At 41.3% G+C, this 13,159-nt stretch overlaps 1 protein-coding gene across 2 annotated transcripts; it reads left to right on the top strand.

Annotated features, from left to right (window-relative positions):
- The first annotated feature begins 501 nt into the window (after positions 1–501).
- On the top strand, positions 502–12,464 carry tmem220 (transmembrane protein 220). Of its 2 annotated transcripts, XM_063074245.1 has the most exons (6): positions 502–641; positions 3,853–3,882; positions 5,429–5,489; positions 8,216–8,339; positions 9,041–9,100; positions 10,745–12,298. In XM_063074245.1, the coding sequence occupies exons 1-6, from the start codon at positions 519–521 to the stop codon at positions 10,872–10,874; spliced, it is 528 nt and encodes a 175-aa protein (XP_062930315.1). In that variant the 5' UTR covers positions 502–518; the 3' UTR covers positions 10,875–12,298. The 2 variants fall into 2 exon arrangements, with proteins under 2 accessions (XP_062930315.1, XP_062930316.1); XM_063074246.1 differs by lacking the exon at positions 3,853–3,882 and having other exon boundaries at positions 502–645; positions 5,433–5,489; positions 10,745–12,464.
- Positions 12,465–13,159: the final 695 nt, after the last annotated feature.

The raw sequence follows: 13,159 nt of genomic DNA, 5'->3' as shown, positions 1-13,159 counted from the left end.
CCTGGCCTGCTGCGTTCACCAGCAACTTTGATGTATGTTTCCATAGATGCTGCCTGTTCTGCTGAGTTCCTCCAGCACTTATCAATATTACACAACATTCATAGATCAAGGAAGAAGATTATTTTAAAATAAAACTGAGAATACGGTGGCAATAAAATGCGCTTCTTCCAAATTAGTTTGTAAAATCTAATTTAAGCGCTGAGCTCCCCTTGACAATCAGATATCGGCAATGGCAAGAGTTCCTCCTCAAGTAATAAAAACTTCTGCTGGGTTATGTCAGGACAATGGTGCTTGCATTTGTTTTCCGAATTAATTCTCTGGATCTGTCTTTCCGAAACCGAAGTACTTCACTCCAAGGTCATGCAGCAAATGTTAGAATTAAGATCGCATTTTCATTTGACAAAGCTTTAGTATACTTCCAACATTTCCCCTGCCGCCCACGCGAAGCGTAAGGGGAGGGTTAAGCGTGAACGCCGCCAGCGTCAAACTGACTGGGCGGAGTATAGAGCCGGAGGGAGATGGACGTGCATTCGGGTCGAAAGCTCAGCACGTCGTCTCCTCCTCCGCGGTTCTATCTCGTGTCCTGGAGAGTATGCAATATCTGCATGGCGTTCTTTTTCGCGCTTGCCGCCTATGTTCAGGTAGGTTTCCTATCACCCGCACAGCAGACAGTGCGTGCGCCCCGTGGAAAAACAGGTTAAAGTCCAACATTCAGTTCCCTTTGTGTTACGACGATGCTCCAGAATTACGAGTTGTGTGTTTGTTTTTCTGTGTGTGTGTGGGAAAAAATCGGCCAGGCTTAGTATTTTTTAATTGTGACTATGTAATTAGCATCTGCTTGGCTTGTCTCAACAGATTTGTGACCACAGTATGCAGCGAGCTGGTGGCAAGGCGCAGGAGAGAACTTGAAATTTAATGGCTGTAAATATTAAACCAACAGATCCCTTTCTTAATAAATACATTACAAGAAACGCTTGTTTTGGGGAAAACTTCCGGCTATTTTTTCTTGGTCAGAGTGCGAAGTGCCTGATCAGTTCTGACTGTGTTTACCTTCCTGAAAGTTTGGTGAGCTGACACCCTCTCGAGTACAGGGCAATTGCCACCTGCATTGGAAGGTTTCAACCTGCTGAACACTGGTCCATAAGGTAATATTCACTTAACGGGCAAGTGTCTCTGGCTTCATTTTAAAGCACTTTTAACATACAAACTCGATCTCACTGGATGCGTCCCTGTTCAAACTTGTGACTAATCCCATTCATACATTTCTTCTTTCCTTGATCTCCTAGCTCCAACTGCCTAAAAATTATTTTGTTGGAGCCTCATCCTTTTACTGCTCCTCCACTCCTCGAGCATTGTCGACTCAGACCATGAGAGGCCTGAGTAAGGTATCTTCATTGCAGATTGGAAGTCTGTGTGGGGCGCCACTCCTTGCACAGACACTAGAGCAATGTGTGGTTGTGTCTTGCTCAAGGACACAAACACACTGCCACAGCTCAGGCTCGAACTAACGATCTTCAGATCACTAGACGAACGCCTTAACCACTTGGCCACGTGCCCAACATTTACAACCCATTCACTATTTGTAACTTCGACCATCCTTACTCCCCAGTGTAGTTCAGCTGTGGAACTTTGATGGCACTGTAACTATTGTTAAAGTGTTTATACAATTTTGCTTTATGGAACTGAGCTGAAAGTGCTCCCACACATCATGCATCATCAAATAATCATTTGACTGTGTTATAGTAGCCTCTCTGTTGTCCTGGAACTTGCCAATAAGTATTAGCTGGAGAATAATGAAATGTAAGGTTGGTTTTTATAGAGCTGTCCATGTAGATGTGTTTGGTTAACTGAGTACAAATGTCTAATGGAAAGTAATTGCCTCTTAGAATTTGATGGAAAAACTCTTAGGCTTTACTGCAAAGTCAAAAAATGGAACTATAATTAATGCCATATATTGACACAATGTTGGGCGCTGGAATTGGGAACAAAATGATGCCAGTTTTGGCTACATCAAGCCGTCTATTCAGTTGCATATTTTGAAGAAGTAATTACTTGTACAGTGTCATTTAGAAGCAATATTTGCAGTTCAAAGTATGAATAGAGAGAGAGCTTCCAAACTAAATATTGAACTATCAGTTCATCTATAGCATCTCTAAAATGTGCTGTAAATATGTTACATGCAATTAATTCTACATATTTAGTGTACTGTAACATTTATAATTGTAAGTGTATCCTTTCATATTCCCCGTTTTAAAAAGAAAATTCCTTTTCTTAAACCGACATCACTTCATTGCTACCAGGAACAGTTACTTTCAAAATGGGGTCATTTTCCTGCTTGTATTAATTGAATTACTGCATCCAAGGAAACACAGGCATGCCACTCACAGTAACATTGTGCCATACCTGCACTGCAGAACAATTACGGAAAACTCAACCTGAAACCACCAGACACGGTCAATTTTTATAGCAAAGTGAGGACAGGTTAAACCTCACTTTGTGTAGAAAAATTAATTACTGTTAAATATATCAGCTGAATGTTGTGCCATTTATATTGTGTTGCTTTTTTAAAACTAGATACTTTTGTGACATTCAACAAGAAGGAAAGGTTAAGGCGATGTCTCCTCATAACCCTCAGGAAGACTTAACATCATAGAGTGTTCCAAGTGGCTCCAACAATAGTTTTGTGTTAATCAAACAGTGTAATTCAACAATAATCAAAATGGAGTTGAGTAGGCATTATCTGTACTATCTTTTGGCCTTAGAAGTCACTTATGTGACTGTTAAGGTCAAAGGATAGTATGGATAGATTTGATAACCAGTCATGAAGCTTCCATAGTCAGTTCATTAGGCATGTCTGAAGTTCAGGGGCATGGTCTTATCAGGAGTGACAGTTTAAGACTATGAAAATGAAGAACTTCTCAGAGGATATAGATATTTGGAACTCTCTGTTACAGAGACTTCTGAGTCTGAGTCATTGGGTACATTTAAGGCTAAGGTAGATGTTTGGATCAGAGAGGAATGGAGTGTTAACAAGATCAGACAGCATATTGGGGTTGAACTGAATAATAGTCCTCTTGAATAATTCAATGGATTCAAGGAATCTTTTAATTTTTGGACTAACAATTGAATTCCATGCGCAAATTACCATCCAGCATTTCAAATCTCCTTTTTTCAAATAAAACAGAAAATGTTGCAAACACCCAGCAGGTCAGGCAGCATCTATGGAAAGAGAACATTTCAGGTCCAAGACCCTTCATCTGAACCCTTCTTTGCCCATTCCAATCTTAATAACTCTTGTTCCAATTTATTTTCTGTAATCTAGAGAGGAGACTGCGTGTGTGGGGCATAAGTATCTAGAAGTCCTGCAAAATTCCAGAAATCAAAATTAGAATAGCATTAATGCAGATAGTTGACATTAAATACCAACAATTACCAGCAAAGTGTACTGTATTGGGGTTTTCTACACAGAAGGAAAAGTGTCCACCCTATCACTTCCCTTTATGCATTAGATCCTCACATCTGACTTTTTGATAGTTAGTAAGGGTATGATCTTTATGTACTTGCTAGGAAGTCTTCAGTTAGCAGACAGTTGTAAAGTGATTTATTTCTTAATTCAAACTATACTCATACAATTGCCCAAAGTGCAAGCCTCCATGGTGTAGCCTGAGAAGGGAAATATCTACAAGCGTGCTGCCGGACTTCACTTTAAATGTAAATGCAACTAATCACTTGCTGCATACATAATTCTTGGTGGGGAGAGGGGGTGAGGGAATGAAATTACTTGATCAACAAACCAATTCTGAATATAATGTTTTAATTTTTTTAAAGGAAACCTTTTTTTATTGTTCACAGATTAATGATCCAGATGCAGGAATATGGGCTGTAAGTATGTTTCATCAAGGAGTAGGTCAGGGGTTCCCAACCTTTTTTATGCCGTGGAACCTTACCATTTATTGAGGGGTCTATGGATCCCAGGCTGGGATCCTCTGAAGTAGATTTGTAACATGCAGCTGAAATGCCAGTGGTTGGACAAAGATTTTTTTATTTTCAATCACAAAGTGGACTTACAGAAGGTCATTTGATAAGGTGTCAAACAATAGATTATTAAGCAAAAATTTGAGTGAATGGTATTACAGAAAATGTACATGCATGGATTGAAAATTTATTAACAGGCAGAGAAAACAGACGGGGAATAAACAGCAACCTTACTCACTCTTCCTTCAGTTAGTCCTGACGAAGGGTCTCGGCCTGAAACGTCGACTGCACCTCTTCCTAGAGATGCTGCCTGGCCTGCTGTGTTCACCAGCAACTTTTATGTGTGTTGCGGGAATAAACATTGTTTTTGTGTATGAATGCTCTGAGTAATGTGATCCTGCAGAGATTGGTGTTGGGTTCTCAATCTGTATCAGTGATTTTGATTGGAGGGGGCACATACAATATATCCAAGTTTGCTGATAAGGTAGCAAGCAATTAGGAGGCAAACAGTGAAGGGATTTGAGTTAAAATGTGTAGATATCTTATTCCTGTATATAAGGCCCTGATGAGGCTGCATCTTGAATGTTGCAAAAATGTCTGGTCTCCCTGTCCAAGGAAGAACATACTTATGGTTGAGGGAGTAAAAGGAAGGTTTACCAGATGGGTATCTGGAATGATAGATCTGATGTTTGAGAAGACTCCGCTCATAATCTGTTGGGTTGAGAATGACAGGGTGACCTAATTGAACTCGGCCTTTTCTCCTTGGAGCGACAGAGGATGAGAAGTGACATGATAGAGGTGTACAAGATAATAAGAGGCATTGATCGTGTAGATAGTCAGAGGCTTTTTCCCAGGGCTGAAATGGCTAGCATCCGAGGGCATAGTTTTAAGGTGCTTGGAAGTAGGTGCAGACAAGATGACAAGGGTAAATTTTTCACGCAGAGTGGTGAGTGCGTGGAATGGGCTGCTGGTGGAGGCAGAAACAATAGGGTCTTTTAAGAGACTCCTGGGTGGCTACATGGAGGTTAGAATAATAGAGGGCTATGGGTAAAGCCTAGGTAGTTTTAAGATCGGGACATGTTTGGCGCAGCTTTGTGGGCTGAAGGGCCTATATTGACTGTATGTTTGCTATGTTTTTATGTAAATATGAGTTTGAAAGGCAAATGCAAAGATGATGCCTTGTCTAAAATGAGGCAGCTCAGTCTAAAAATAAGGGGTGTCATCTAAGACTATGAAGGCCAGTGAAGCTTCTATGAGTCAAATGCAAGGCAGAAATTGATAGATTTTGGATATTATAGGAATCAGAGCATATGGTGTTAGTGCAGAAAGTGGCACTTAGGTAAAAAATTAACAATAATATTTTGAATGACAAAGCAAGAGGAAAAGTTCATTGGCTTGTGTTTCTTTTCCTTATATTCTTCCATCTGCTTAATTGATGTCCTTTCTTTTACAGGTAGCCTACTTAATTCCTGCTGTATTATCCTTCCTCGTCGGCCTGAATCCACCAGTCACAGGTGCAAAGCACATAGTCACTGAATTGGTATCGACCCACTGAGTAATTCTTCTTCTTAAGCCCATCACCCCAGCTGGGGCAGATGCTGCTGATAGCAGCTTGCCAGGGTCCTGGTCTTTCAATTATTCCCAGATGTAGCCCATCTTTGAAGATCCTTCCTTTCCCAAGGATGAGGGCTTTGAGCTGGGTTTTTACAGGACGGAGTTGCTAATCCATGCGCAACCATCCTCTCTTTGTATTCTCCTTTGGACAGCCTGTGGCGAGTTCCATTGATTAATACTTGTCATATTATGATTAAACATCCTTGAATCTTTTCTCTCTGTTCACTTGCTAACATCATGAAAGAACTCAGAATAATAGAGTAACAGGTATGCAAGCGATGTTGCCAACTAAGGCTATGTCCACACTAGACCGGATAATTTTGAAAATGCCGGTTTCACGTAAAAACGATAGGCGTCCATACCAGGCATTTTTGAAAATACCTCCGTCCACATTGAAACGGGTATTTAGGCGAATCTCCTCCTACTGGGCATGCGCAGGACACATCTACAGAAAACAAGCGAAGAGGAAACGGTATAGTATTTCCATTTCCACGGTGGCGTTGTGCTATTTCCTTTGGTCAAAAACTAGAGTACCTACAGCAACAGTGAAAGAAAGTTTTCAACAATGTCTTCGAGGAATACAAAGAAAATCTCCGCTGGAAAAAGCAGACCGGACTTCGTTTGGACAGACGATGAAGTCGAGCTGCTTCTGCGAGTTACAAACGACTACAAAGTCAGCAAAGCAGTGGAGAACGTGGACTGAGAGTCGTGCCAAACCAAACACAATGACATCCTCGACCGCTATATGCGTTCAAGAAAACGATGAAATGCCGCGCTGCCGCCACCATCTGTTCTGGCGCGTCATGACAGCGTTTTTAAAAAGCTCCGGTTACCCTATACCGGCATTTTCAGATTTACACACTCTGGAGAGCGTTTTAGAAAAGCGCCATTTTCGGGGGAGAAAAATGCTGTTTCAGTGTGAACGGAGGGTCAAACGGAAGAGAAAAAGCTTTGGTTACGGATTTATCCGGTTTATTGTGGACGTAGCCTGAGTGTAACGATGACCTCAGTACTGGGGATGTTGACCAACGAAAAGGACATTTAATTAGTCTGCCTATCTTTCCAGTGTAGGCAGAGGGCTTTGTAGAGTCAGTGCTAGTGGTATCTGCCCAGTTTCTGTTGTAGGTAATCCAAATCCCAGAAGTACATTACAGGGTAGGCATCACTGCTTCCTGTAGGCAATGGATTTTGATCTTCTCATTAGCCATCCAGAGGCTATGATGGGGCACAGAAGGCTGGTAAAATTCATTAATGTCTTCATGCAGAGAGATCTGAATGTATAGGAATCAAAACCAAAAAATCGAAAGTGTTGAAGATTAGAAGTGAAAACAGAAAATGTTAGAAACACTGAAAAGGTCAGGAAATTTTTGTGGACAAAAACTCTCAGGACAAATTGTCAGGATTTGAAGGAAATCAAGTTAGTCTTGATTTGAAGGGAGTGTAGGGGAAAGGTGACTAGGATAAAGAAACTATCACAGATGGGGTGAAACCAAAATTGCCATGGGGGTAAAGTGTTAGAGGTCATGAGATTGATAGACTAATGAAAGAAGTTAGTTGGAGGGGAAACAATTAAGGAAATATAAAAGCTGTGAAATGAGACTAGTGAGTGAAAAAATAGATAATGTAAACAATTATAAATTAGTGATCTACTAGCAGGTCAGTGTGTGTTCACTGGAGAGAGACAAATGGAGCCAGTGTTACAGATGGATGGCCTAGGGCTGAACTAGCTAGTTCTGATGGAGATAGTGACCCGTTTTATGTGCTCCTGCAGAATACAACACGCTCAGTTGGAAGATGTTACTGTTCCTCAACCTTGATTAGGCTTTGAAGGAAGTCAAAGGCAGGTGAAGGAAGCCTCAGGCAGAGTGAGATTCTGCGAACCTTTTGAAAATGGAACATGCTGTCAATGAGTTTTGTTTATACAAACATCCATGAGTCAACTCTCACTAAGTTGAATTGTAACAAATAGCAACAAAAGCACTCATGAGAAAGAGCATTTACTAAAATTGGAGAGAGGAACTCCCAATATGTATGTAAGATACTTGAATCTAATTTTATTATGGAGCTCATTCACATGTTGGTAGTGTCAAGTCTGACCCTGTGGGTCCCCAAGTTTGTAACTCCACTCCTGAATTTTATGTTGGTCGTTTGGTTTGCTGGCACTGACTTTAGTTTTTGGAAATGTGAGTGCTGAATCTTAAGAGGAGGGAAAGACAATGTGATTCTTCTGGCAAATGGATTCTTGTGACAGCCTTGGCTCAGTGGTAGCATTGTTTATTTGCCAGAAGATCTAAGTTCCAGTTGCACTCCAGAAACCTGAGCAGTTTTAACCCAATTACACCTCACTAGGATGGCCCATCTGTGAGCAAATTTTGCAGCTATTAATGCAAGTAAGCTTGTAGTACTTCCCCAGAAGTGTTGTATTGGTGAAATGCTTTTGCATATCTTGAACTCCTGACTGACATTATAAATATAATCCCTTTATTGGATTCATTTAGCATCAGTGAAAGAAATATGGTAAAATATAATAACTGAGATTTAATAAAATCCCATGGGGCATGGTCATTTGATATTTCTTGTCTGAATTATTTCACTCTCTTTATGAACACTTAACTTTTTTTTTAAGATAACTTCATCTGGAAACATGTCTCATTAATGCACATGACCATGTGCTTCATGGTGGCCACGCTGTGGGGTTGGTATCTTCATCGACATGCAAAGAACACTATCTTCCACGAAGAGGAGGGCCGGTATGCACCTTTCATTGTAACTGCATCATTCATACAGTTGTATCTCTTAATTGTGTTAAAAGCCTGCGTGTTTCTTCATTTTTACACGATAATCACATTGTGACACGTGTCCTTGTACTGATCTTTTACGATAACTTTCCACGGTTGACTGGTTTTCACACCGCTCACTATTCCTATTCCATGCTACTGGGACTTGTACCCCAGCTGATTTTGACCTGAGCACGTGTCAGTGTATGAGGTCAACCCAGATATGTTCTGTCTGGCTGGTTTGAACCTCTGAGTCAAAATGGGGGTCAGGCCTTACTTACTCCACATTAAGCCTCTATAACAGCATTACAGGGGGCTGATGTTGTCTTTCAGGCAAGATGCTGAAGCAAGGCTAGGCAGATTTAAAAGATCTTGTGGTTCTCTGTGAGACATTCCTATCTGGTTTGGTGTTAGGAGTATTGAGATAATTACAAAGGCCAAACCTCTGCTATTCCTAGCAGGGCATTCATTTTGCACACTGCTGCTGTGGGTCTAAGCATCGTGGATAATTCATGGCTCTGGCCATCCTGCAAAGACAAGCCACCCACAAGTGGTGGTTAGTGCTTGGGTGGTAAAACCCAGGGCCTGTTCCTGGGCCTTTCCAGTAGTCTTTTGACAGTTTGAGGTTTGTGGTAAAAGACTGTTTTTTACACACTGATTATTTTGTTTTGCAGGGAATTTTTGGGATTAGTAATAATCATTATTTGGATGCTGCTCTGCCAGAATTCAGGGAAGTGAGTATTGAGTAATATTTCTCAAACTGTTTTGAATATTTAATCAAAGAAATGGTGCAAGTAATCCAGGCTTCAGTCTACTTTCTGCAGCGTACCTCCAAAAACATCCTTCCCATACTATAAACACCAGATTCTGCAGATGCTGGAATTCTTGAGCAATACTTACAAAATCCTGGAGGAATTCAGCAAGCCAGGAAGCATCTGTAGAGGAGAATAAAAATTGAAGATTTGGGTTGCTGCCCTCCATCAGGACTAGAAAGGAAGGAGGCAGAAACAGGTGGTGGGGGCGCGGGGGTAGTGGAAAGTGTACATGCTGGCAGGTGGATAGATTAGACCGTTGCAGAGTTGTTTCGTCGAGCAGCTTCCACCCTCTCAGTAATGAAGGCAGGATCTTCCAATGGCTACCCACTTCAATTTGACTTTCCCTTCCCATTCAGACAGGTCCATCCATGGACTCTTGCCTCATATTCTGGCTGGGTAGCTCTAACCAAATGGAATGAACATTAATTTTTCTGACCTCTGGTAATTTCTCCCCCCATTCTAGTTTTTTGGGGGCCAACCAGAGGTGTTACCGTCTTTTGTAAACGTATTTTTTTAACAATCACAAGACCCTGCTGGACATTGAGAACTTGGAGTGCTGCATGTCTATGCCATCAGTGGGCTGCTCATTGGCAAAGGAGCTGGGCTAGATGTGGATCATGCTGCTGCCTACAACAGAGAGGCGTGGAGTCAGTGTGCGAAGGTGCTGTGCAGTCTAACAGCAGGTGATTGTTCTGGTCCACTTTCTTGTGATCGCAAGACCCTGTTGGGCACTGTTGATGTGGACTGCTGCAAGTTCGATTCCCTGATGTATTGGTGGATGGCGGGGGAGCTGCATGGCTTCAGTCACACTGAGGTCTGGGCCTCAGGCCGTGGTGTCGCCTGTTGGCAGCCACCCAGGAGAGAGGTGTTGGGAGTCGGTGGGGGCAGCGTGGCATGACATCCATGCTGCAGTTGGTGCTCTCCTCCAGTGTTCGCTTGGCAGAAGACGAGCCGTATTTTGGATGACTGCAATTTTACTGATATACAGCGTGTGCTTGTTATCTTCTATGTGCTATAGGTACCTTGTGTATGACTGTTGGTACTGTGTTTTGCACCTTGATCCTAGAGTAATGCTGTTTTGTTTGGATGTGCTCATGGGTATTCATGTATGGTTAATGACAATTAAACTTGAACTGAATTCTGGTTACCCTCTCACCCTTTTCTTCTCACCTGCCCATCACCTCCCTCTCATTCCCTTCCTCCTTCCCTATCTTCCACGGTCTATCGTCCTCTTCCTTCAGCCTTTTACCTCTTCCACATACAGTATAACCTCCCTGCTTCTTACCCCACTCCCCTCTCACCTGGTCTTGGCCATCACCTTGCATTCTGTCCCTCCGCTTTGCGTCCCAACATACAATGATGTCTAACAGGTATTCATTGTTAATGCCTGTAGGTAGCTTCTTAAGTTATTGCTGGTATGTGTAAATATTAAAATGCAAGTGTTCATCACATGGCATACTATTGCTAGCTGGCATTAATACAAGTTAGCAGTAAATTTCTTCAAATAGTACTGAGCAATTGTTGATCTCAATTAGTGATTAAAATGTTTTCTTAATTTTCCAGGTATCTTGGTGGTTTTAAAATTTCTGTTGCAGGTTTTATTACTGTCCTGCCATTTGTGATGTGGTTATATTACTACATCAATAAAGAGCTGCGAGCATCTTGGCCAGAGCACTGCAAGAACACCATTTAGCCCAGATACAACGTAATAGTGGGACCAGAAAAAGGGTCGTGGAACTAACGTGAATTGAACGAGTTGCCGTACAGACCCATTTATTTAGAGCTGTTTTTGTGGACAATCTGAGGTTGTGATAGATGTAATTTTGAACACAATTTTCTGTTATATAATTTGGATGAAATAACTTACAATTATGTTAATTGTATAATGGATTTATCACTTTGACATCTGAGACAGATTGCAAATTGAAGTCCTGGATCTGGTCTTGAGGTTTGAATCTAGGGAGGAACATGATTTGAATTTTAAGGACCAAACATTTATTTAACAAGTGCAATTGCACTTTGATATATATTTTTTAAAGATTGGCTTTATTTGTCACATGTACATTGAAACAAACAGTGAACTGCATTGTTTGTGTCAAATCCTGATTGTGCTGGGCAGCCCACAGATGCCACCACACTTTGGGCACCGACGTAAGTACATGTTTGGCACTCATTGTGAGCCGAAGGGCCTGTATTGTACTGTAGGTTTTCTATGTAACATGCCCACAACTCACTAAACCTAACCTTACATCTTTGGTATGTGGTGGGGATGGGAAACCATGCTGTCATGGGGAGAACATACAACTCCTTACAGGAGGCAGCAGGTATTGAACCATGATCTCTGGTGCTATGCTACTCTGCACCCTTATGCAGAAAATCTTAGGACCACGTAAAGATTATGCAGCCCAAGAAGTGTTGCCAGTCACCTTTCAGAATAGGATTAGTATGCGCATCCTAATAGATTTTTCTTTGAAAGAAATTTTCATCTTCACATTCAGACTCGATCTAACAAACTTAAGATTTGTTTCTGTATATCTTATAGTTTGAAAATTTTTGCACAGATGCACCAGTGACAATTCTGATGTTCAAACATTACATAGTCTGTATTTGCCAATGAGAGGGGAGTATTTGCACTTGGGGATTGGGAATGTGAAGTTATTTATAATTATTAGCAATTTTTTGAGATTAGATTTCATATTGGCAACTTAATTTCTAAAGGCTGATCCATAAATGGATACTTCTCCATTTAAATTTGATGGATATCCTCGATCTGTAATGGTTGCATTACCAATGGTGTAATACTGGAAAGGAATAGACTTACCACTACATAATGGAAAGAAAAAAATTACTACATGAAAAGTGGAGAATGGGGAGGAATCTCCAGAGTGAAACTATACTGAAAGTAGATTCTGAAAAACCACATTAAAGATGTCTTTAAACAAATTATTTTATCTAACTTTATTAACTGTATTGGGATTTATTTCTTCTGAATCACATTGGTGATGTATTTTGCATTACTTACAAGAATGATCATGAGATGAAAAAGGATCTAGTGCTTACCTGACATATACGATGAATAAACTCTTCTCAGACTTCCAGCTGGGTCCAGAAATCGATTTTAACTGATGTTTCAATGACAAACACTGCCATCTTCATCAGGTACGATGCCTGGGCATGTCTAGTCTGGTGGTATATGTACCCCCATTGTCCATCCCTCCTGCCTGGTTAGTCCTCATCCGATCAGGTTTCTGCTGCCCCAGCTTGTTTACAATCAAATTCCAGTTCTTACTAGAGCAAGACCTTCGCCTTTGTTAAAATTCTTTTTTCTCCAGTTTTATTTCAGTGGTTTCTTTCACTAGGCAGTCCCAAAAGCGATTGGCACAGCTCAGTAGTTTTCTACAAAGTCAATCCTATGGCCATTGCAAATGCAGTGCCCTGTTACTGTCGATTTCTCCAGGTAACCCAGACAGATACACCTGTTGTGCTGCTTGATGTGGGTTTCCACTGTGCATTCCATCCACATTCACAGGGAATCTTGTAAATGCCACAGAACTATATATATTTGCCAGTGAGGCCTCGTGACCATTTTACAATTTCTGGGATAATATTTTTTTTGTGATTTTGGTTTCTGGCAAAACAATCTACAACCAGTCTGGTCATTTTGATCAGAGCTTTATTGTAGAAAATCTGGATACAGCCTACTTCCACAAAAGTAAGCCTAACAGAGTGCAATGTTCCTGACTCGCACAGCTACCTGGACTATACCTCTTCCCACCCTGTTACTTGTAAAAATGCCATCCCTTTTCTCAATTCCTTCATCCCTGCTGCATCTTCTCACAGGGTGAGGCTTTTCATTCCAGAACTAAGGAGATGTCCTCCTTCTTCAAAGAAAGGGATCTCCCCCTACCATCAACACTGCCCTCAACTGTATCTCTTCCATTTTGCGCACGCCTGCCGGTAGCCCATCCTCCCGCCACC

This window comes from Mobula hypostoma, chromosome 22, assembly GCF_963921235.1.
Source record: "Mobula hypostoma chromosome 22, sMobHyp1.1, whole genome shotgun sequence".
In the NCBI taxonomy this organism is placed as follows: Eukaryota; Metazoa; Chordata; class Chondrichthyes; order Myliobatiformes; family Myliobatidae; genus Mobula; species Mobula hypostoma.
Note: the sequence above shows the minus strand (reverse complement) of the source record. Positions and strands in the feature narration are given on the sequence as shown.

What these genes read in the sequence shown, in the direction of transcription:
- tmem220 (XM_063074245.1), top strand. Translation starts at nt 519, where the DNA reads ATGGACGTGCATTCGGGTCGAAAGCTCAGCACGTCGTCTCCTCCTCCG. An exon ending in CCTGAATCCACCAGTCACAG is followed by an intron (nt 5,490 to 8,215) that starts GTGCAAAGCACA and finishes TTTTTTTTTAAG; the next exon opens with ATAACTTCATCTGGAAACAT. An exon ending in CTCTGCCAGAATTCAGGGAA is followed by an intron (nt 9,101 to 10,744) that starts GTGAGTATTGAG and finishes TTAATTTTCCAG; the next exon opens with GTATCTTGGTGGTTTTAAAA.